The sequence below is a fragment of the Toxoplasma gondii genome, chromosome VIIa, assembly GCF_000006565.2.
Source record: "Toxoplasma gondii ME49 chromosome VIIa, whole genome shotgun sequence".
NCBI lineage: Eukaryota > Apicomplexa > Conoidasida > Eucoccidiorida > Sarcocystidae > Toxoplasma > Toxoplasma gondii.
In genome coordinates, this window is record NC_031474.1 from 2,525,970 (window position 1) to 2,548,613 (window position 22,644).

The 22,644-nt window shown below is 53.5% G+C and overlaps 4 protein-coding genes across 4 annotated transcripts; 2 read left to right on the forward strand and 2 right to left on the reverse strand.

Annotated features, from left to right (window-relative positions):
* Positions 1 to 1,239: 1,239 nt before the first annotated feature.
* On the forward strand, positions 1,240 to 10,329 carry TGME49_203380 (DnaJ domain-containing protein). Its single transcript, XM_018779252.1, has 15 exons — positions 1,240 to 2,196; positions 2,651 to 2,728; positions 3,422 to 3,763; positions 4,451 to 4,577; positions 5,045 to 5,206; positions 5,755 to 5,847; positions 6,465 to 6,587; positions 7,157 to 7,249; positions 7,740 to 7,893; positions 7,998 to 8,174; positions 8,571 to 8,735; positions 9,100 to 9,168; positions 9,269 to 9,436; positions 9,545 to 9,664; positions 9,832 to 10,329. The coding sequence occupies exons 1-15, from the start codon at positions 1,959 to 1,961 to the stop codon at positions 9,865 to 9,867; spliced, it is 2,145 nt and encodes a 714-aa protein (XP_018637356.1). The 5' UTR covers positions 1,240 to 1,958; the 3' UTR covers positions 9,868 to 10,329.
* Positions 10,285 to 12,429, reverse strand: TGME49_203375 (cpw-wpc domain-containing protein). The gene is made up of 15 exons (XM_018779251.1): positions 12,238 to 12,429; positions 12,113 to 12,177; positions 11,931 to 12,053; positions 11,826 to 11,871; positions 11,722 to 11,762; positions 11,574 to 11,663; positions 11,498 to 11,513; positions 11,412 to 11,440; positions 11,300 to 11,356; positions 11,168 to 11,241; positions 11,059 to 11,108; positions 10,961 to 11,002; positions 10,875 to 10,899; positions 10,721 to 10,818; positions 10,285 to 10,660 (listed from the first exon to the last, which is right to left on the reverse strand). Exons 1-15 carry the CDS (start codon positions 12,371 to 12,373, stop codon positions 10,593 to 10,595), a joined length of 960 nt encoding a protein of 319 aa, XP_018637357.1. The 5' UTR covers positions 12,374 to 12,429; the 3' UTR covers positions 10,285 to 10,592.
* Positions 12,430 to 13,286: 857 nt separating this feature from the next.
* Positions 13,287 to 16,995, reverse strand: TGME49_203370 (hypothetical protein). The gene has a single exon (XM_002367578.2). The coding sequence runs from the start codon at positions 16,188 to 16,190 to the stop codon at positions 13,866 to 13,868; it is 2,325 nt and encodes a 774-aa protein (XP_002367619.1). The 5' UTR covers positions 16,191 to 16,995; the 3' UTR covers positions 13,287 to 13,865.
* A 100-nt stretch (positions 16,996 to 17,095) lies between these two features.
* On the forward strand, positions 17,096 to 21,004 carry TGME49_203362 (hypothetical protein). Its single transcript, XM_018779250.1, has 5 exons — positions 17,096 to 18,111; positions 18,627 to 18,920; positions 19,319 to 19,426; positions 19,746 to 19,800; positions 20,243 to 21,004. The coding sequence occupies exons 1-5, from the start codon at positions 17,969 to 17,971 to the stop codon at positions 20,303 to 20,305; spliced, it is 663 nt and encodes a 220-aa protein (XP_018637358.1). The 5' UTR covers positions 17,096 to 17,968; the 3' UTR covers positions 20,306 to 21,004.
* The last annotated feature ends 1,640 nt before the right edge of the window (positions 21,005 to 22,644 follow it).

The following is a 22,644-nucleotide window of genomic DNA, read 5'->3' on the forward strand; positions in this document are numbered from 1 at the left end:
GCTGCTCAAACGCGCTTGCCAGGCTTCTCACCATCGTTCTCCTGGCTTTCATGTTTGCGTGAGCTGTTTCGCGCCAGCAAGCTACGACCTCCGGTCACTTTCTCTTCTGTGCAGTGAACAGACAGGTAGCAGGAAGCTTCTAGCAATTTTTTCGGTGAGGTCAGTAGAGCTCTCTGCCTCTGTTTCGCATGAACCTGCACACACCTATCTTCCTCACTGGATGTTCCTCTGGGTCCCCTTTCCCGAAGCAGGTAGCATCGTTTCTTCAACTCTGCATGTGACATTTCCTTTTCCCGGTCTTCGTGCTCCTAGATCGAGGCCTCGACGCCCATCCTGGAGTTCCCCTCCGTTCAGCGAAAAACGTGGAGCTGCTCAGCTCTGAAGAGATGGAGAAAAACCGGGAAAAGCCTTCTTTTTCCGGTTCATGCAGACTCGCTGACAAGCGTGCATTCACTCTGCTTGTGCCCCCTTTGAGAACAACGTGACTTTCCTCAACTCGAACGGAACCAACAAAGGCACTGGGGCTTTCGGGAGATGTGAGAACTGAACTTTTCAGCCTCGTGCGTCTTCTCGTTATGCTTTGTCGAGAGTGGAGACACGCGTCGCAGGCAAGTGGACTGTGTAGGGGGCGTTGAAAGTTTTTCGTCTTCCTTTTTCGGTTCTAACTGCATGCGTTTCGGACTTTGCAGAGCGCAGTGGGAAAACTGTCCTGTGGCATATGCAGAGTTCACTCCACTCCTCGCCTTTCTCGACATCGAGGCGAGAGAAACCTCAGGCGTTTTGCTGCTTCTGTAAAAGTAAAGGCCGAGGAGAAAGCGGTGGGGGGTTTGTGGCTGACATCTAAACAGCGACGTTCGCGGATCTCGTTCAAGCGAAGCTGGTGCCTTTCCTTTTTCTGGAAACGTTTCCTCGGTTCCTCCCTCGCTCTCTCTCTGTCCTCTTAACCTCCCTTTGTGGAGATGAGACTGAGATCTCATGCTGCCTGAAGCGCTCCGGCGGTCGTTCTTCCTTCTTCAAAGGGCAACGCCGTTCTTTACTTCGCCTGGGGCACCGTGAGGGGAGAGGTCGAGGCAGCGAAGAACAGCGAGGGGGCGAAGCGACGGAGCAGGAAACAAGGCAAGACCCTCCGCGGGGAAGAAAGGAAAAAATGGAAGAGGCGGCGTCGAAAACGACTGGAACGAGAGATCGGCAGCCGCCTCGGGGAGACACACACACACCCAGGCAAAGTAGAAAGGGAGACACAGACACTCTCTGGGCCTTTTTCGCGTGGGCTGCTGAAAAATGCTGTGCATGCGCATGCCGACCTGAAGGAGGGAGGTGAATTCTTGGAGTCGAAAGTCCTTTTCCTGGAAGAAAGTCGACCAGTCGCGCCTTCTTCCCTCCATCCGAGAGTACGAAGACTCCGAACGACGACCTCCGTAGCTCTTCGCCGTTCGGTTCTCTCTCCCAGGCTCCGTCCGCGGCCAGGCTCTCACTCCGTGACAGCCTCTCGTGAGGGAGAAAGGAGAAAGAGAGAAAGGAAAAATAAGATAAAAGGGGAAAGGGGGGAGAAGAAGGAAAGGAAAAGGGACGAAAGGCAGAAAGAGGCTCTGTTGCATAGCACACTCGGTATAAATATCGGAGAGTCTCAGGCTTGTTTCTTGCTTTCTTCGCTGCAACCATTTCTCTTGTCGACTCCGGCGTCCTGCGTCTCCCTGTCTCCTGGTGCGTCGTCCCTTCTCCACGGACGCATCGAGAGAACGAACCTTTTTCTTAGTCGACTGTCCCTCAGTGCTTTCTTTTCCTCGCAAAAATCCGCTCGCTCCTCGTCGTTCGCTCGTCCTTGGTCTTCTTTCTTCACCTTCTCCCTTCCCTGTGCCGGCCTTCTTCCTCTCCTTCCTCTCTCCGTCTCGCCTTCGTCTCCTTCCTCTTCTGGCTTCTCCCTTCGCGCTTTTTCTGGGTCCTTCCTGTCTTCCGAGATGGCGTCTCCTTTCGTCCTCTTCCCTCCTTCCTTCTTCCTTCCGCGCCTGCGCGACTTCCAGCCCACTGAGGGAGACTCAAGCGTCTCCTGTCCCCCTCAAGTCTTGTGTTCTCTCTGCACCGCTCAGCGCCGCGTAGAGGCCGCAGGTCGCGCGTTTCTGGAACGATTCGAGCGGCCGTCTAGGAAGGCAGGCGCTGGAGTCTCTCCTGGACGCGCGAAAGACAAAGACGCCAAACGTGAGTGCCATTTCGCCTTCCCTGTCTGCGTACCACAACGCCCTCTTGCAAAGCGCGTCTTGAACGCGATACATCAGGAACCTGCGACCTCCTCACTCGGACTCCAGAACCTGCATCGACGCACAAATGTACCTGTACCCGGTGCGGCGTTTCCTCTCTCTGTGTCTTGCAGTCTGTCTTCCTCGATTTCTCTCTCCATCAACCTATTCAGCTCTTCATCTCCGTCTGCAGATCCATGCAAGAGCAGATCGTCTGTGTACGTCGTCGCTCCTGTCGACGTGGACCGAGACGCCTGGAGGTGTCTGTTCCTTTCCAAGTCTCTGTTTCGTGACTCTTCTGAGCCGTATGGACAGAGAGACGGACGCTGAAGAGTCTTCCTTTTATGGGTGGATCTCTCACGGGGTTGAATGCCTGCAGTGCCGTCTGCGTTGCGCTGTTGTCTCTGCATGTTCAGGGGGAGACGAGAGCGACGAGGACTTCTCCGCTGTCGACGAAGAGAGATGGAAAAGTAAACGCAAGGGAAAGACAGCAGGTGAGTGTCGAGGCAGAAAAGAGAGGAAGAGAAAGGAAAGGAGCGACAGAGGAAGAAGAAGGAAGAACGCAGAGACTCTGATTGTGGGCAGGCGTGAGCAAGAAGTGGAGAAGAAAGACAAAACCGAGAGCAAACGAATCAGGGGAGCGTCGCCATCTTATCAAGGCGACTCGCACAGAGAAAAGGCCTCGATGTCTTCAGGTAGCCTCATGCAGCGTCTCCTCAAGTGCAGCAAGAAGGATGTCCCATGAGACAGGAGCGAAACACCATAGCACTGGCCACAGACGAAGGCCTCCGTCGTCGCCAGCCGTCAATCGCATGCAGACGCAGCCGGTGGTGATGTGGACCGACTCACGCTCTGTTCTTGTCGGTACCTCGTCACTTACGTTGCTCCTGTCGACTTTCTTCGTCGTTCTGTCTCTGACGCCATGAGCATGAATATTTTACACAGGAACATCTATACCTATAGCCTGATACATGAATTAATTAACATATATATATATATATATAAATGCAAGTAAAATTGCATACATACATATATAAATATGTCAATATATAAATATATATATATATATATGTATATGGAGATGTCCTGCCTTTTTTTTCGCTGGCGGGCCGACTTGGTGCTCCTCTCCACAGAGTCGCGCATTTTTGACCGTGCCATCTGTTTTTCTGAATTCCTGCCTTGTCAAGGATCCGGAGGCGGAGGCGCCTGCTTCGCCAGCAGTACACGTCTGAAACGACTGCTGGGCGAGGCGCAGACGCTGTACGAGGTTCTGGGAGTCCACGAGGGAACGACCACAGAGGAGATCAAGAAGCAGTACAGGCGACTTGTCCTCGAACATCACCCTGACAAGGCTGTGACGCGCCGGAGTCCGGGAAGCTCCGAGGAAGGCGCGTCTGGCCGCAGCTCTCCCCACAGCGCAAAGGAGAAGCGAGAGGAACTCACCGATGGACAGGCGACGTCAGAAGCATCTGCCGACGCTGGACATGCCCGCTTCCTCAAAATCCAAGAAGCCTACGAAGCTCTCACAGGTGCCCCTCCCAAGGGCGCGCAAGGCGATGTGTTTCCGTTTACCTCTGTGTCTATAGATTCATGTTTATTACATATATACATATATACATACATATATACATATATATATATATATGAATAAGTGTGTGAGTGAGGAGCCTAGGTAGATCGATGAAAGGCAAGAAAAAAAGACACGGACACCGTTTTCCGTGTCTGTCTTGGAACGTAGATTCGAGAGAACTTGGTGTTTGCTCGTCCGCGTCCCGAAGGTTTACTCGTCTGGCTTCACAGGAGGGACGCAGGGAGCGAATTTTATGTTTTTTTAGCTTCGTTCCAGATTTCCAGGGTTCTGATTCACATAAATGTGTAGGGAATCGTGATGCAGTAGCGGAGACTCCAGCTGAGACCTGTAGCCTTTGTCGAAGTGAATCTGTTGTTCTTCCACCCTCTTCTTCTTGCCTCACTCTTGCGATGGCCCTCGAGGATATAGAAGGCGACGGGTGGTTTTGAGATGGTGAATTTTCTCGCTTCATTCTCTACCTCAGACTGTGCACCTCCGCATCGTCGATAGCCAGTTCAGTTGTCGAGGAAGTCGCCGGCTGAACACTGCTGAGCGAACAAATTGTGCGGTACTCTGAGAGCAACTCGTCCAAGCCACGAGGCGTCGAGTTGATGGTTCTTCTCTGCGTTTTGCGGCGCCTCTGCAGACACCGAGTTTCGCCGGCAGTACGACTCTGCGCTGCCGTTCGATGATTCAATCCCCTCCGCCTCCGCCGCGAAGACTCCGGAAGACTTCTTTGCCGCTTTCGGTCCTGTCTTCCAGAGCAATGCTAGGCAAGTCGCATCTGCGCTCGTTTGCTGCGTTCTCTGATTTTCTCATGCGCCTTCTCTGTGTTCTCTGCCTCTGCTAGCTATCCTCCTGTCTCTCCTCGACCCTCTCTCTGCCTCGCGGCTCTCCTTGCTTTGTTGAGAAGTCTCCGTTTTTCGCGGTCAGGCGTCTGTCCCTCGTGCACGCCGCATCTTGCCCCTCAGAGACTCGTGGTGTCCGTGGCGGTGCCTGCCCTGTGGAGACTGTGACAACTTGCAGGACTGTCGTCTCTCTACGTTTCTCCTTCTTCGCCTTTCCCTTGTACGGACTGGGGCTGTGGGCGTGAGACTCCGACCGGCGCCTCCTCACGCTCGCTGTCTGCCTCCACTCTGCTGGAGCGCGCAGGCAGCTGAAAGCGTGGAGTTCCTTTTCTCCCCTGTCGGCGTTCCAAGGCTTGCCGCTGCTCCACTTTGTGTTTTTCTGCATTTTCCAGGTGGTCCTCGCGGCGCCCAGTGCCTTCGCTGGGCGACGCACAAACGCCGATGAGTCGCGTCCGCAGCTTCTACGACTTCTGGTTTGACTTCCAGTCTTGGAGAGACTTCGGCGTCCACGACGAATACGACTTGAACGAGGCGGAGTGCCGTGAAGAACGAAGGTAATGCTCCAGTCCAGCCCCGTTGTTCGTCGTCGCTTCAACGTTCCACAGACTCTCTGGGGCCGCGACCGCCTCTGGCGTCGCAACGGCTGCCTCGCTCAGGTTTGTGTTCGTAGATACACTCTATATGCTTGTATACATATATATATATATATATGTACCTACATATGTCCATACCTGTGTACATCTCTCTGCTCCTCATCAAATATATATACATATATATGTTTATATATACATATATATATATATAAACGTTCGATATTCGTATATGCAGGCATAGCGAGATAAAGAGCAACTTTTATCCGTCTATTTTTGTAAATATCTTTATAAACATTTGTTTCTCTGCTGCTCGAATGTTTGAATATTCACATGCACATTTGCTCACATGTAGGGTACCTCCCGACGAGGCGGTCTGTTTCCGGAGTGAGGATCGTGCCTGTGAGACGCAGCTTTCACACCCGAGTCGCGTTCGGCTCGGTCGCGCGGCGTTTAGGCAAGTTCCCCTGGCCGCTGAATGTGGCGCGTCTGTGTCGCCTTTCTTTCGTCAGGTGGATGGAGAGGGAAAACTTGAAAATTCGGAAGAAACACGTGAAGGCAGAGCGCGCCAGGATCCAGAAGCTCGTTGAAACGGCGTATTCCGTGTGAGTTTCTTCTCGGGGCGTTCGGTGCTCGAATGGTCCTGCGGTCCTGCGTTTCTAGACCTTGGCGTCTCGTTGGTCTCTCCGCGCGTCTGTCTCCCTGTTCCTGCGACAAGGTGGGGACCCTGGGCTGGCCGGCTGTTCTCGGGATATCACCTCCACGAGTCGTTCTTTCTCCGTTCTGCTTCTTGTGAAGTCGTCTTTCCGAATTGGATTCGTCTTCGCCGCGACCCTGGGCTGGTTTCTTCGTTTCCTCTCCCTTCCCTCGCCAATAATTTGTGTGGAGCCCTCTGTCACGTCCTCGTCTTGTCTCACCTTGTGTCTGCATGCGCGGGGAGGTACCGTTTTATCCCTGTTTGCGTGAGAGCCGCGTGAGACACAGGGCGGCAAACAGCGACAAAGCGAAGGAGACAAGGCGGCGTCATGTGTGATGGATAGGCTCGAGACAAGCAGCAGAAACGCAGCTTCCAAACGTTGCTGGGCTTCACGCTTCGTCTGTCACTCGTGTGACTCGATGGAGAGAGGCGCGAAGTGTCCAGACACCTCGCCTGGGATGCGGTGCGGTGAAACGGAGCCGCCGTGTGAAATGACTCTTTCGAGTGACTCTCTTGCGTCTGCAGCGACCCCCGGGTCTTGATGGAGAAAGAGAGTGCGAAGAAGAAGCGCGAGGAGGAGAAGGCGGCGAGACAGCGAGTAGCTGAGGAGCAGCGACGCCAGAGGGAGGAGGAGGAACTGAGGAAAAAGTAGGCGTCGAGTCTTTGCTTCGGAAGTTGATCGAGCAGTGGACTGAGAGAAATGACCCTTTACAGACCCAAGCCGAGCGACTGTTGATGTGGTGTTTGAAGTGGAACTGCCCCGTGACCTTTTAGAAGGGAGTCCATCTCGCAGTATCTACTCCCCAGAGCAGGCCTTCTTCTGTGCCAGATCCAAGTTCGACTGTGTCAGCAGAGCGCAGCCGATGGATGGGGAGAGCCGAGTAGCGCAGCTGGACTGGAAAGGCAGGGAGGCGCGTGTGTACTTTCCCCGTGACGCACGAGGCTGCGTCGAGCGATCTCGGCGGAAGGTTCAGGGAGACCAGCGACAGGGCACCGATCGAGCCTCTCAGGTTCTGGCGTTTTGAGTTCCGTTCTTTATCGCCTTCATCCCTCCGTCGCGCCGAGTCCGTTCGAGACAGAGACACGGGAGGCTGCCACTTCTAAGTCGTGGGGGCCTGCAGTTGGAGGAGACCGTGGAGGTGATGGTGGGTCCGCAGAGCCTGCGCTGAAGAGCAGAGAGAAACGGGTGCACGCATTTGGGAATTTTCTGTCTTCAGACAAGAAGCGGAAGAGCGAGAGAGACGCGAGAACGAGGCACGAACGCGAGAGTTGCAGGAGCAGCGACGTCAGCGTGAATGCCACAAGAAGTGGTAGGGTCAAGGGAAACGCGGCAAAACTGGGGTGGAGCTGTTGACAGATGGCTGGAGCCGCGCCAGACGTTGACCTGGGAGGGTCAGCGACATTGGCTTTGGCTGTGCAGAAAGACTTGGACAACGCATGCAACAACGTAGATGAAAGTCCCTGCGAACGGCGGGACGCATTTGTCCTTTGGCATGCGTGCATCGGCGGATATCAACCTCTCGGGACGACGGAGCGATAGAAACAAGAGAAACCTTCACGCGCCTCTTGATTGGGCTGGGCGTGCCGATCCGAACGGTTCCACTGCTGCCGCGTACAGAGAGTTGCTGCGTGCGTAAGTAGCTTGTGCGCTCAACGTGGCGGGCGGGTAGGACACAGGAAAACCTGGATCCGGTACACACAGTCCAAGCTCTAAATAATCCGTACTCCAACTCTAGGACGTATTCTTCAGAAAGAGCTCCTAATCAATTCATTCAGGCGTTGTTCTACCCGTGCATGCAGGCGGCAACGGACGAGACAGTTCCACGCTTTGTTCTGTCGAGACTCTCACCCCCAGTTTCTCGATTCGCTGCAGCTTCAAGACTTATGTCAAAAGCTCGATCTCCACCAGCTCCGGGACTTGTGCGGCGAGATCCAGAAAGTTGCATGTATCGAGGTAGGTCTCCAGTGAACAACAAACGCGAAGGTTTCAGATGGACACCACAACTGTCTCTACAACACACCTGGAGCGTGTGCCACTCCTGTGCACTGCTGCTGCAGACGCCATTGGTAGACGAGTCTGGAGAAAGCCCCGCCCCTCTCCCGGAGGGCTTGGGCGAGGCGAGTCCGGAGACATGTCAGAAGGTGGGCGACATTTTTGCTCGGCGCATGCACCAGATGAAGGAGGCTGATAGGATCAAGGAAGAAGAACAAATGAAGGAGAACGCTCGACGGCAGGTACGCGAAAACCGTTCGATCCCTCACAACCGCTGGCGGATCGTGTGGTTCTGATTTAACCTGAGGCGTTCTCCAAACGAACATGTGACGCGGAAGCGGTCACTTTGCTCATCTGTTTTAAGCCTCGTTGAGCACGTCTCCTGTTCGTTTCGCGTCCTGGAGGTTCCCAAGGTTTACCCCAGTCTCTCACATCCCTTCACGCTTGCACGGTCTGCCTGTCGGGACCCCAGGCGGCGTCGCCCGACCGCTTTTTCGTCTTTATCTCTCTGCCGCTGCCCGTGTCTAAACGCTTAGGTGGCTCACAAGCGACCGGGTAGTTGCGCCCTTGCAGAAGGGGAGGTTCGCGACGACCTTGCATGTGCCGGTTGCAACTGACAGCGATGTGACTGCGTGCAGGCGGAGCGAAAGGCCCAAGAGGAGGCCAAGCGGCTAGCTCGACAGAGTTCCTGGACGCCTGATGAACTGTCGCTTCTTGCGAAAGGATTGCAAAAATTCCCCGGAGGGACTGCGAGACGCTGGAAGCTGATCGCGGACCTTATCGGTACGAAAACGCAGGAAGAGGTAGGAGGATGCCTTGGCAAACGCGGAATTGTAACCCCGCGGAGCAGTGCACAGCCTACGGTAGTTGACACTCCACAGGCAGATAGCCTGTCGCAGTGTTACTAAATTCTTCCCCAACACTTGTATGAAATGATATGGAGAGGTCGCTGAGCTAATGGTAGATGTTGGCATTCCTGGCGCAGGTCAGGACATGTCGATTCGAAGTATCCATCGAGGCAAACGCAGTGCTGTGGCAGCGGGGGTTTTGAGTGAACCCCGTGAAAGATGCGTGTGGCTTTGTCGGCTATTGAGGGAGGTCCGCCGCTTGATGTTCCATGTCCCACGGCGCGTTGGTGTACGGTACATGTGATGTGTGTGCTTCTAGGTCGTGGAGAAGACCAAGGAGATGTCAGAAGGCGCAAGCCTAAAGGCCATGGGGTCGAAGATAAGTCAGGTAAGAAGTCGTTTCGAACGTCTTACGTAGTGCGGCCGCAGTCTGTGCCGACTGGTGCGAAAGCGATTCGGTGTGTGCGTTCTTCTACCCTATGTGACAGGTGGCCTTCGACCAGTTTAGGGTCCACAATCAAGGTGCGTTCAAGAAAATCGATGCAGATCCAGACAGAAAGGATGTAGGCGAGACGCGACCCCAGACCGCGGCAAGCCCTGCCAAAGAACCACAAGAAACCGCTGAATCGACGGACTGGACGCCTGCTCAACAGATGGTAAGTGCTCCTGCAGTCGCTCTTGCGTCGCCGTGGCGAAACTGTGTCGTTCGGTATTTTGAAGCGTCGAACGCGGTTTGTTTTCTTGTGTGTTCGCTGGGGTTTCAGGCACTTGAGAAGGCGCTGGCCAAGCACCCCGCAACAATGCCCGCGAACGAACGGTGGACTGCCATTGCGGCTGAAGTGCCCGGGAAGACCAAAAAGGAGTGCGTTGAACGCTTTAGACAGGTATGAGGCCCGACGTTGTCAGACAGTCGCACCGATCAAACGACTCCGACAAAGACGATACAGGTGATGCGGCTGCTGCAGACTTCGTAGGGGACTGCAACACACTACACTGCAGCGAACTAATTAAATAATATGGTGTCTATGTTGTGTGCAATCACATGTGACAGATTCGGGCGGCGATTTTGGCAAAGAAGTCCTCGTGATTCGGCGACGGCTTCATCCTGTTTTTCAGCGCCGAACCGCTAGTCCCTGCAAAGAAGACCTGCGCGGCGTTTGAACGAGATTCCATGACTTCCAGGTTGCAGCGCGGAACATCACTTACGTCACAATGCTGATGAGTAGACTGTTTTAGCAGTCGTGTTCAGCGTGTGTGTGTGCGCGCGCGACTCTTGTGATGGGAAAACCCATGGTGATTTTATGTTTCTTGGCAACTCAGCTACGAATCGTTTACTGACTCCATTTTGTAACATGAAAGATCAACGGCGTTGCAATGCCGATTTGTAGGCTGTTTCCGTAGTTGTTTGCAGTGTGGCGGCCGTGTGGCGGCAACACTTCTGCTCGTCTCTTATCCTTCTTCTGGCAACTCGACCGACAATATAATTCACTGTATAGGTGTGCGACCTACGACGGACTGCCTGCCTCGTGCGGCAGGCGCCACAAACCCCGATGAAATGATGTGCACGAGGGCCCAGAGTCGCGTCCTTCGTTTCTGCAGGCGTGTCTGCTCATATGTTCAAGTGTTTGCTTGCTTGCAGCTCTTAGCTCATTAGCGAACATGTATCACTGTTTTGGCCGTATCCGTAGCAAGGGTCAACTGGCCCCGCCTGGATACTCTGTAGAATAGCATTGACAGAGTGGTTTCTACAGATACACAATCTCCGCCGCAACACGCTCCGTCGTGGGGGCCAGTGGTCGGTTGATTGCACAGCTAAAGCTCGCGGTTAAGGATGTTTCCCGTTTCCGGTTCGATAGGCCCCGACCCTCGGGTTATTCTTGCTGAAGCAGATTGGGATATTCTCTCTCAAATTCTTCGCCTTGAACAGGAACCAGTCTCACATCTCATGAAAGTTCGTCTTCCGAGGGCCATTTCTGCATGACGAAGTTCTTGTTGGCCGGCAAGACAAGGCCAGTCAACCTCGCACGTCATACTGAACCTGTCCCGCTAGAGCATCAAAGCTAATCACGTAAATCATCGCTCAGTTCCACTTGCCTCTTTCTGTCAGTTTCATTCATCTCTGCCGCAAACAGCTGTAACAACACATAGCGCCGATAAAAATTGCTCTCGTTTCCGCTTGCCTGCCATGCTGCGTTTTCCTTGGCATTTTCCACGATAGTCATCTGGATGAGGGAATTTTGCTTAAGTATCCGGGAAAGCTTCACGAAGCAGCGCATACCTGGTGGACTGCAGACTCTTGGGCTTGTAAGGTAGAACCAGCCTTCTGGGCTGAGGATTCGAACACTGGTCGCAGGTGCCGTGTCATACTGAAAAGCGTCTTAACGTACCACCTGGCGGCGTAATCTGTTCGACACTTTTGTTTGCAGGGGAAGCTCAGCTCACATTGCTGCTCGATCTGCTTCTGTAAGTCTGTGCAGTCCATGGTGTGCATGCGTAAGTTGTAAATTAGAGTAAGGCACCTTCATATCTCGAGTCAAGTCAGCGAAGCCCATCTTCGGCAAACAAGGGCCGGTATACTGAGCGGCAATAAGGTTTTCACGAGGTATTTGGGTCTTTTCAAAATCAACTCACCTCTCCACTGGCGACGCACGCTCCACCAACTAACATGCGTTTTAACAGTTAACTTTTGTAGCAGTTAAACGAAATGGAAGTCGCACCTGAGCTTATCCAGTCCTGAACCACAGTGACTAACTGTATACACGACAGCTAGTGAGGTGCCGAGCAGGATCCTACTTCCGGACATAGCGCGTCGTAGTCCTTGTTGCAAAGTCTCTGGCATGGCCATGTCACATCACATCTTCTTTCCCAGGATCTCTTTTCTGTCTGGTTTGATTACGCTTGATTCGATCGAACACTAGACATGTCTGCTATCGCCTGTTACTTCATTAAGGTTGGTGAAGGAATAGCTTCTCTCACACCGTCCTGTAGGCACAGAGACCAGGCTACGACTTGTGTCTCACTGAGCAGCTGCCTGCGATGACCTACCCGTGTACGACGCAGGTGCGCCACACAAACCGTTCTCCATTTCCACCTGCAGAAAGTCAAATGGTGAGCTTCAGGCATGCCTTCATGCTATTTTAATTCGTGTACCCATTGTTGTGGACATCGCTCCTCATAGTCTTTACTACATTCGTCGATGCTCGGCCATGAGACGCTGCACGTTTCCTCTGTTTTCTTCTTCATCTTGCTGTTCTTGGCAAAAGCACCGAACGTCTGCCGGGCGTGCGGCCTTGCTTCCCATTCTGTTGAGCGTCAAGGAAATCCTGGCTTACCGAGCAGGGACCAGTATAACTCGGCGGAGCTTCGCAGCTGTCCCCGTCTCCAACAGAAAACCATCCTACGGTGAGAAGAATTTGAACTGGCTTACTAAACTTCTGTGTAGCACTACAGCACCCACCTAGGGGACACAATGCTGCGTAGTCGCGTGCCGCTTTGCCACAGTGGACCCAGAATTGGGACCACACCACGGTACAGACAATAGCACGCTTGATACGGTACGCCCGAACGAGCTTTCTGGTTTCAGTCACCGCCATTATCTAATTATCAGCATTGGGAATTGATTCAAAGGGCACTGCATCCCAGGAACACTGCGACAAGCGAGCAGAAACAGTTTTGTCGCAACGATGCGCGTCCACGCATTCACGTGGATCTGCTGTACAGACACGTCGAACTTCCTGTAGCAGGGGAGATTGTTCAGCCGTTGCTCTTCATTTACGATTAAATTCTACAAGTCAACTGGAGCCTTGGAGGGAATGCATTAATCTGGAAACACTGGAAAGGATGCGCTGTTCCTGCACCACTGGGGCTGTGACAGGATCATGGATCACCTCCACCACCCGTGTTGACATGTGCAGAGAGGCTCCACTACGGGTCAGTATTAAGCTGCATTTCACGACTCCTGAACTGCAGCATTGATTCATCGGATCCTGCAAGTGGTAGGAAACCGTCTGAGATCCCGGCGAACGTGCGGGGGGCCTTCAGATACCGCGCAACTGTTTTTTCACCGAGCACTTGCTTGGCAGTGGGTCAGTGCGGCTTCGCTGGTGCCTCATTCGTTCCCGGTTCACCAATCGGCATCAACGTAGACAGCATGGCTGTCTAACGCAACTGCGCAGTCGCTTTCATAGGAGCTTCGTCGTAGCACCAGCTTTTTGCCATTGGTGGCACGCGTCTGCGACTAGTGTGCTGCATCCGCCCGCAGAACCGGCGGATACAGCACTAATTATCTGGATGAAGCCTCAATCTACTCTCTCGTTTGAGTCTCCAGCAACAGTCCTGAACAAAACAAGTGACCTATGTGAACACGTGATTGTCTGTTTTACGTTGACGCTAGTCATGGAGGGAGCGTTCAACTTCCTTATTTTCACTGAAACCGATAGTTTCTGTCTGCGGCTCAGCGGCTAGTGAAAAAGTAGGCTTTCACCTAGCACGAATAACCAGCAAGATCCGCCGCGAATCGCTTTAACGGAGTGGAATGAGATGCCACTGTTTGCGTTCGAGTCCGAAATAAGACCAGAGATCGAATTTCTTTCAAGATGACGTGTGAACGGAACAACGGGACTCACAACATCTCTACTGCTTGCTCAATGCCCCGGACAACACTATTGTACAGGGCATTCAGTACCTGCATGCTCACCTAGACTGAGTAGGTCCACTCGCATGCATTGGCACATGGCAGCTCTGCACGCACGATAACTTGCGCCTCACCAATGTGTGCAACGGCGCCACTTTCTCAAATGTGGCAGCGCCAATACAGATAAGGGCTGGGGTCGTTGCTGTCATCCGATTGCTGCACCTCAAAAACCCAGAAACCGGCCACGCTACTCCACACTTCAACTTGTCTTTCTGACATGTTCTTTGTTTACAGTAGCGATCCACCGCAGAAGTATACGACATATGACGTGCCTTGGTCAGCGCCAGTTCATTTGTCTTCCCAGATGATCATCAACTGCACAACCTTTATCGGACAGGCGTCAACCTCGACCCTATCTATTACTAAAGTCAATGCCGTGCTTCGTTTATGTCTCAGGCGTTAGCTCGTTCCTTGTGCACAACCAGAGGCTCCCTAGCCTCCTTCTCTTCCTTTCCTCTTTCTTCTCTGAGCTTCTGAACACGCTGCATCTGCTGAAGCAGCAGTTCGAGCCTGCCCTTGACCTTCACAAGTGCAGATTCAGACCGCCGACGTTCTTCAACCTGTAGCAGAAGAAGGACGAGCTGCTCCCTACCCGCGTCTGTTTGGGACAGCACTACGGCGTGTTGTTTGACGATTTCCTCTATCCATCCCCCCTTTGTGATAGAAGCCGCTGGGTTGGATTGTTGCTGCTGCACGAGGTGTTGAAGCAGCCGCAGAGCTTGTACTGGTGTTAACGAACCGACCGCTGCATTAACTTCTTTTTTATCCTTAGCTGTTGAAGTTAGGACTGTTTCCAGCAAACGCGCATCCGACGCTGTGAGAGCCTGGCGCAGAATGACGGCGACACTACTTCGTTCCCCTCCAGGAGCAGCACCGGCAGCGGCACCTGGCAAACCCTTAGCCTTCGACTGCTTCTTCTTCTTGCCGTCTGCCGTTGCATCGCCGCTGGCCTCTGCATCCTCTCCATCGGACTCTGTCACAGCCGCGATCGTCCTCTTGAGAGAAGCGGCCGGCAAGGGACCCCGGCTTGGGGAATCTTCGTCTGCGCTGTCAGCGGCGCTGCCCGGCTTCTCTCCAGACTTCCGTGAGCTGCCGCCAGCGGCGCGCACTTCAGACAGCTTCAAAGCTTCGACACACGGGAGACCGAATTTCCCACTGTCGCGGGGAATCACCGGCAAGTAGAGCTCCTGACAACCTCGACCTGGCAAGGCGCGAGGCAGCAAAAGACACTGGAAAAGTGGCGTCGTGTGGCACCCACGAACTATACACAAGGGTTGCCTCGCCTCTGCTGGCTGGTTTGGCCGGGCACTCTGTCGGTGTTTCTTTGTACTCGGACTCGTTGCATTTTGCCCGTTTTCCGCCCCTTCGTTCTCATCGAGGTGTTGCATAAACCAGACGCCGGGGGTCGCCGCTGCGGCAGCCAGGGCCGGGATAGAGTCGAGCGACATCTTCGGGGAGATGCACGGAAACGAGACAGAGTCGATTTGCGCGAGTTTCACGAGGGAGAAGGACGGGCTGTCTGTCCCTTCCTTTTTCATTGCCCAGACGATAACGGCGTTGCTGCGAGAGAGAGCCACGACGGTCTGTGGCGTGTCTGGAGAGGCCGCTTCCTCGTCTCCACTGTCGGAGTCGTCCTCCTCGCCCCCTGCGTCGCGCGTCGGCGGCAGGACCACCTGAACGAGGGCCTCGAAGTGGCTTCCGGAGCAGATAGGCTGCAGTTTCTTCGGCTTTCCTTTCGCAGCCGCCCGCTCCTCAGCGTCGACCGATCGGTCCGGGATCTTCCACACAACCACCTGAACGTGTTGTTCGTCTTTCCCACTCCCGCTGAAGACGCCAGCGGCGAATCGCGCCTTCTTCTCAACAGCCACAGAGAGCGCGCCGGCGCCCGTCCCGCCCACGAGCTTCGCTCTCGGCCGCTGGTGCTGCACGTCGTACAAGACGACGCTGGCCGAGCTGCTGCCGACCTCCGGCGTCCCCCTGCGCAACGCGAGCAGGACGACATCTTCGTCAGCGTCTGCCGAAGGGTACGCGAGGAGGTTGTACGGCTTCGAGAGCTCGTCTTGCTGCAAGACACTCCCGTCCTGTGGATCGACAATGACAAGACTACTCCCCTCCGCTCCCCCGACCAGGGCGACGACGTTCCCTCCCGCGGCGGCGCTGCATCGGCCCAGCGCGCAAATAGGGAACTGTGAGGAGCCCGTAGCGCAGTCGAGGCCAGAGTCCGGACCGCTGCTGCATGAGTTCGCCTCTGGCCCTTCGCCGAGGTACGTGCTGAACAAGAGTTTGCTGTTCGACGCCGTCACATCTGCGGCCGCCAGCATCCCGCGATCTGTGCCGATCAGCAGGCGCTCTGACATCCGCTTGGGTCCAGATGAAGAAACGAAGAGCAACGACGTGATGTTGTGACCGACGAACTGACGTTGCCACTCCATCGAGAACTGCGGCTGGTAGTTCGAGACGAAGGGGGAACTGGGGGCTCCATCGCTTTCAGCAGCCCCGGCTGCAGTCGCAAACTCGCCCCCCGACGTCGCGTCCCAGACTTTCACTCGACTCCGAGGAAGGCGGCTCTCCGCGCTGTCGGAACTCCTCCCGCCGCTTGCCACCGCCGTTGCCAGAAAGCGGCCCGACGACGAGAAGGCCGACAGTGCAGAGGGAGGCGGCGCCAAGGGAGCAGGCACAAGAGCCTCCCTCGAATTCAAAGCGGACTCCTTTGGCATTTTCAACAGTGCATGGACAAGGGAAAAATGAAACAAATGGAGGGAGAGCGAGGGCAGGCGAGAGGACTAGACGGATATCGACGTCTCTACACTCATCGACAGAATCGGAAGAACCAAGTGGTGACGTGAAGGCCCACGCTTCAACAAAGAAGTACGAGCACATTCATGGCGCGAGGCACAGGCATAGCAAAGCGTTCGAGACAGTGTATCGGAAATTCGGAAATCGACGGCGTTGTGCCCAGAACGTGACGGAAAAGAGCCGTGAGACGAACTAACTTCGCGCAGGCAGCGGTCAAAGTGGCAAACGCGCGGGCGGGAACAACGGAAGTCGGACAAGAGCATTTGCTGATGCGCCGGATGTCCCTTTCAGACGGAAGAAAGAGAAAATGTGAGAATGAATGAAAGCGATTCTACGGACATAACCCCAGATGCCTCAAGAAATCCTCCGTTGACCAATTCGGCTTACACGCGTGTGGGGCCAGCAAAGAGGGTCGCGGGTGAACAGGGGAGCAACTTGCTGTAAAGATCCCTTCTTTCCCTTCGTGGAGTTCGGCAATGTACCTTTACCCCCCATTGACAATTTTCGGAGCAGAAAAGGTTCGCTGAACCGCCGGGTATCATCGGCCAAGGCAACGTCCCTATGCCCGTCCCACAACGTCTGGATGTCGAGGAAAAACAGAGCAGGACCCGCCCACGAAACGAGTTCGCTGCTCCCCGCCTGCGGCAGTTGAAGCGAAAGCCTTCCTCTGTGTGTCTGGAAAGCGGAGATGGTAACTTAAGAAACAGATGCAGTACAGACAAAGAGACGACACAGAAGTAGCGGGTTTCCTAGTGCTCAGAGGCGTGACGTGAATATCGACGGGGAGAGAAAAGAAGCCCCGCTCGACAGCAGAGTGCCGGCGGGTTGCCTGGAAAGGTTTTTCGCGCAGACGTTTTTGCATGTGCAAGAGAAGGCTGGACGGATGAGTCCCTCGAAATCCTTCAGGTGCTCTCGCAGAGGAGCAGAGAAAAGCAAGGAATTTCACATCATCGGCCTCCTCTCGCCGCTCCTCTAAAGAAGGAACTGAAAACGACGTAGCTTTGCTGTAGAGTCGGCTCTCTTGCTGACCGACGCGTCTTTTCTGCTTGACGTACGAGGACGGCAAACGCTCTCGGCTGCTCTAAAGCTGATTCTTTCAGCGAGACTGATGATGCAGGCTTCTGTTCACCTGTGTCGATGTCGGATATCCCGCATGTTTCTCTCCCGTTAGATTCCACTTGCAACGTCTTTGGAGCCGCCGTCTGCGGCCTCTGTCGGCAGATCTGTCGCGCCGTTCTGACGCGCTGGTAGATCGTAGTTCACCTTGACGTTGTACGTACACCTGACCAGGTGTTTGACGCGTGACTCGAACTGTGCAGGCTTCACTTTTACTTTTCTGCAGCTGAGAACGCCGCTGTTTGTTCCCAGTACGGCAGCGAATTTCTCCGTCTGTATCTCGTCTCGTATCTTTCAGTCCGCAATACCACCGTCTCTTGTTACCTTCACATAGTGGTCTTCACAGATTCCATGAGCCACTCTCTTTTACAAAGGTCGGATCCGTTCACCTATGACACAAGTAAATCTGCGTGCCGCGTCACTTCCAGGACGCCAGACCTGCGCGTTTGGCCCAGTCGGGAGGCCTCTATCTCACTCCCCGTTTTTGCCGTACTCAGCGATCACACTGACACGCATGCAAGTCGGGAATTTCCAGGGAAGTCCAGGTGTGCGTGAATCGTACAGGACTGTCTAGACCGGCAGGATGACTGCGACGGCTGACAGAGAAGGGATGGATCTCCAGCAGCTCGTGCTGCGGAGCGAGAGCGTCGTCGACGATGTGCTGCGGCAGCAACTCAAGGAAGTGCAGCGACAACAGGATAAAGTCTTTCACGAGCTTCTGAGTGTGTAAGTTCGACCTTCTCCCGTGGAAAAAAGACTTTTTCCCGAGGAAACTCCGTGCGTTTTCCTCAAACGGAGATGGCCACGCTGTCTGCGTATATCTGCAAACGAATTCAGGAAGGCATGGGAAGATCGCGAATACATGGCCGTCCAGACGGTTGTGGTGCAAGGAAAAGCCGTCGATTCGACGGCTTTGTCTCTCCGTGTGCAGGTTCTCCTCTTGTGGAAATTTCCGGAGTGCCCTTGTTCCTCCCTCTTCGCTTAGTTTCCTGCCTTTCTCGCCTATCCCGGCCTTCTCCAGCTGCGGACAGGCTGCGCGCTGGTGGTGTTCAACTGTGTGTGTACGCCTGGCGTTGTCACAGCAACGTGAGGGAGCCACAGCGTTGTTGAGTGTGAATTTGATTGGCTTTCTACAGTGGAAAACCCCCGCGTCTAATGGAGGCAGTTGCCGACCGGACGGCTGGTTCGCCATAAGGCGCGTGCGCCATTCCGTGACATGTGGATTTCTGCATATGTCGCAGACAACGCCTGCTGGACTATCTTCCCCTGCTTGAACATCAGCAGAAAGAGCAGCTGAGTGCTCTGCGGCGGCACCGCAAGGCGTTGCGTGAGCTTCGGCTCCTCACAGGGCCTCGGCAGGCGTCCTCGGATTCTGAAGACGAAGGGGGGGGAGAAGGCAGCGACGCCAAGGGAGACGGAAAGCAAGGGAAGACGGCGGAGCGCTCGGCCAAGTCCAAGAAGAAGGCGGACCAGCCTCCGGTGCCCGTTGACGCACTGGTGAATATCGGATGCAACACCTACCTCAAGGCACGGGGGTAAGGACAGAGAGAAGGAAGAGACGGGGACAAAGAGAAATTGAAACTCGACTCGCATCACACACGGATATCTGCTCCAGTTTCAGAGAACGGGCGCGCGTCTGTCTTTCGCAACCTAGCATTACGCAGTCATGGCGACACAGCGCTGCACATCGATATCCTATTGCCGACATTTCTGCAGTTCCTCCCGGGTACGGGAGATGCGTCCCAAAGCATCTGGCCTGTGCGTGGAGTGCACGAACGACTTTTTTGAATAGATGTTGGTGGGAAGAGTTCTAGTGCGCCCAGTTTGCTGCGCGACCCACTTTCGGTCAGTTTCAAACGAAGCTCGCGCCCTGCAAGTGCGGATGCTTGCGGGAGACCATTGATCAACTGTCTGGTGCCCTGGCCATCTGCAGCGACGACGTTGGAAAGCTTCTTGTCAAGGTGGGGTTCCAGTTCTACCTCGAAATGACTCTCGAAGAAGCAGCGGACTTCCTCACCAAGAAAGAAGCGATCTTGCTCAAGTGAGTCAAATATCGTTTTCAGTCTACTTCTCTTCCCACGTGTCTGCACGTGTAAATACATTTGGATATCTAGATCGGTGTAGGTCTGTGCATTTGCATACTTCGGTTTCCGTACCCTTCTACGCACACTGAGTGCATTTTAGTTCGTTTCCTTTTTCCCTGCTGGTGTTCGCTGCAAAAGAGATAGACGGATGTCGAGGATAATACTCCATGCGCGCCTCAAGTTATCTTCTGTTCTCCTTCATATAATTCGCTCTTGACCAGATTTACCTCGCGTCTGCGTTACTGTTTGTCTTTTCACGGTGCTTCTTCGATGCAGAAAGTACGACCACTGGAGTGCCAAGTGCGCAGACATCAAGGCTCAAATTCAGGTGGTACGTGAGGTGCCAGGGGCGTTCGGCAATTTTGACCTCTGTCACTGTCACTCTTGTAGAACGTCATTTGCCCCGAGACCGGGTGTAGGTGTTTTTTCATGTTTCTGCTCGATCATGAGAAGGGTATCTTCTCTTGGAAGACGACGAGCGACAATAGCAATTTGCATTTCTTAACGGTGCGGCTCTTAGCGTGACCTTTTATCTCGAATTGGGTCTCGGTTCCAGCCCGAGTGTTCGTGATTGTGCTGTCGGGAGCATCTGCAGATACAGATTTGTACACACATGCAGCTGGATCCGGGTATCGATGTACACACATTGATCAAACTTTTAGAAGCAAGCAAAGCGTTTTTATCAACACAGTGATTAGTGGACGTGCTCGACGGACAGGTGATTCTCTCGTTTAGCTTCTTTTCCCCGCGTTTGTGTGCATGTGTCTCTTCAGTTGCTGCAAGCCATCGCGGCAGTCGTTGAGGAACCGGCGCTACGAGAGTTCCCATACGCCTGACTTTGTTCCCGGCAGCCGATGCATGCGCAACCGATAACGGATTGACTGTGCTCTCTCTTCAGCGCATGGGCGCCAGTTACCTGTATTACCTGTCTCGAGTAGCATATATATATATATATACTTATCGGTATGATTATCTGTTGTCTTTAACCCTTTGGATACACGTGTAAAATCTATAAATTTTCGGATGTTTATTTTATACCTACATGCGTTTCGGCGTTTGGTATGAGAAAGATCATCTACACAGTGGTGTGTAGGTGTGCCCCTGCAGTGTTTGAAGGGCGCAGCTACATGCACGAGATTGTATTTTTGGTGCGTAAAGAGGCAGTCTGAGACACAGAGTTTTGCGCAGGTTTTAAGAGTCACTTCTTCCACTGCTTTCCCCTTTCGTTGCCTGCCTGGTGACCTTCCTGTTCAACCAGTCTCTCGACGCAACTCTAGCAAGTATAGACAGGAGAAAATGCGTCGACGAAACAATCTTTTCAGTCTCTCTTGCGCTGCCCGGGCTGCGATCGCGACAGTGGCGATATGATGGACATTTACCCGTTTCCCTGTCTCAAGCAGCTGAGTGGTCAACTGGCGGACTCTGTTCTTGGCATTAGGCGTCTCCTTCGCGCTGTCAACTTCATCGGTACACCAGGTGCGCAATGGCGATTTCCGTTTCCAACTCCCACAGAATCGACGGATAAAAATGGCCGCAAGAGCCTGTGTGACTGCTTCTCACTGAAACGCGCAAAACTCTCAAAACCGAGTTTGAGGTGTGCTGCGTTCGGGACCTCTTTAGGCAGAAGGCAGATGCTAGAGACTTACACTTGCGCTGGAACACAGTTGCATTCGATAGTCCACAGAGTCCTCCCTCTGTCTTTCTCTGCACATTGCCTCTACAGTCCAAGGATTTTGAAGAATGCGCAGAATCCTCGACCTGGGTCTGAGCGAGGCACCGCGCGGAAGGGAGGGGATTCACCAAATTCTGTATTACATGTAAATCTGGTAGAATCGTAACTACTCCACCTGTTGAGATAGCAGACACCTGCAGACTGCATGAGCAACCGACGCGAAGACTGGCGGAACAGTCCGGTGAAAATCTCGTCGATTTCTCGCTTTCGCAAGTTAACGGAACGAACGGTTCGTTTTTGTAGGAACAAATGGACTCTCAGCGTGTCACGCAACTGCTACGATTAGAGTCTCAGATGACTCATCAGTGCCCAAGTCTCTCAACCTCTACATATATATATATATATAATATATATTTGTATATATATATATATATATAATATATTTGTATATATATCTATATCAACACATAACAACAGGCATCAATGTATGTGCATACATGTAAGCAGATGTATATGGCGTGACGGGGAAATCCGACGCGCACACGGAAGTACACATTTGGATTTGGAGGCGCCCCTGGCTCTAGCCTTCACTATCCAGAAAATATTTCTGTTGGAGGAGAGCGAGGCTGTTTCACTTCCAATACCGTCTCAGCCTCTGCCTTTCTCCCTACCGACTCCATTCGTTCACGGTCGCTTCGCTCCTCTCATTCAGACTGCATTTACCCTGCCTGGCTATCCATCCGCTGAAACTTCCAAGTACAGAAAGAGATGTATATGCTTATAGAGAGAGAGAGATACAAAAAGAGATAGATAATCATATATATATGTAGACACAGAGAGAGGGAGCTACATGAATAAGTCAATATATGTAGAGAGAGCTACAAAAACAAATGTAGAAATACTTTTCGTTCCATGTAGACAAGTCATGTTTCCTGCCTCCTCGCCGTGTGGCTTTTGTGAAATGAGGAAAAGTTGAATATCCAAAAATTCGGCGTTATTCTTCAGATCGCCGCTCTTTTGTCGAGCTGCACGTTACCGCTTGAGATTCTCTCGCTTCTTCAACCGCTGCTTGTCCGTTTTTCTTCGATTTCTCCGAGCGCCGCAGCCTGGTTGCTCCCGGCATCGGGCCGTTTCTGTCGCGCAGCCGAAACCCAATGAGACAGGAAGTGAACTTTCTCGCAGATTCTCCGTGGACAGCGAGAAAGCTCAGCATTTCCGTTTCTCAGAGTTCCGGCAAAGTTAGCTTTGCGTGCTCTGCCTGCGTCTAGGGTCGTTTTTTGTGTGGCCGGGCCAGCCCGGCTCTCTCCTTCCAGTTTACCGGGTGCGGCTTTCTGGGAGCAACGGGAGCGAGGACTGATAAACAGCACCTATTCCAAGATCTCTGCTTTGCTGCCATTCGCCTGTCACTTCTGCTGCCTCGGTGGACCGCAAAAAACACAAGGAAATGCTTTTTTTCCAGTGTTCTCCACCGCCAACCTCCCAGGGAGGCGCTGTGTTGGCAGC

What these genes read in the sequence shown, in the direction of transcription:
- TGME49_203380 (XM_018779252.1), top strand. Translation starts at nt 1,959, where the DNA reads ATGGCGTCTCCTTTCGTCCTCTTCCCTCCTTCCTTCTTCCTTCCGCGC. An exon ending in GAAAGACAAAGACGCCAAAC is followed by an intron (nt 2,197 to 2,650) that starts GTGAGTGCCATT and finishes CTGCATGTTCAG; the next exon opens with GGGGAGACGAGAGCGACGAG. An exon ending in GCGTTGAACGCTTTAGACAG is followed by an intron (nt 9,665 to 9,831) that starts GTATGAGGCCCG and finishes CACATGTGACAG; the next exon opens with ATTCGGGCGGCGATTTTGGC.
- TGME49_203375 (XM_018779251.1), bottom strand. Translation starts at nt 12,373, where the DNA reads ATGGCGGTGACTGAAACCAGAAAGCTCGTTCGGGCGTACCGTATCAAG. An exon ending in CGCAGCATTGTGTCCCCTAG is followed by an intron (nt 12,178 to 12,237) that starts GTGGGTGCTGTA and finishes TTCTCACCGTAG; the next exon opens with GATGGTTTTCTGTTGGAGAC. An exon ending in AAGACGAACTTTCATGAGAT is followed by an intron (nt 10,661 to 10,720) that starts GTGAGACTGGTT and finishes AATCTGCTTCAG; the next exon opens with CAAGAATAACCCGAGGGTCG.
- TGME49_203370 (XM_002367578.2), bottom strand. Translation starts at nt 16,190, where the DNA reads ATGCCAAAGGAGTCCGCTTTGAATTCGAGGGAGGCTCTTGTGCCTGCT.
- TGME49_203362 (XM_018779250.1), top strand. Translation starts at nt 17,969, where the DNA reads ATGACTGCGACGGCTGACAGAGAAGGGATGGATCTCCAGCAGCTCGTG. An exon ending in TTTCACGAGCTTCTGAGTGT is followed by an intron (nt 18,112 to 18,626) that starts GTAAGTTCGACC and finishes CATATGTCGCAG; the next exon opens with ACAACGCCTGCTGGACTATC. An exon ending in TCAAGGCTCAAATTCAGGTG is followed by an intron (nt 19,801 to 20,242) that starts GTACGTGAGGTG and finishes GTGTCTCTTCAG; the next exon opens with TTGCTGCAAGCCATCGCGGC.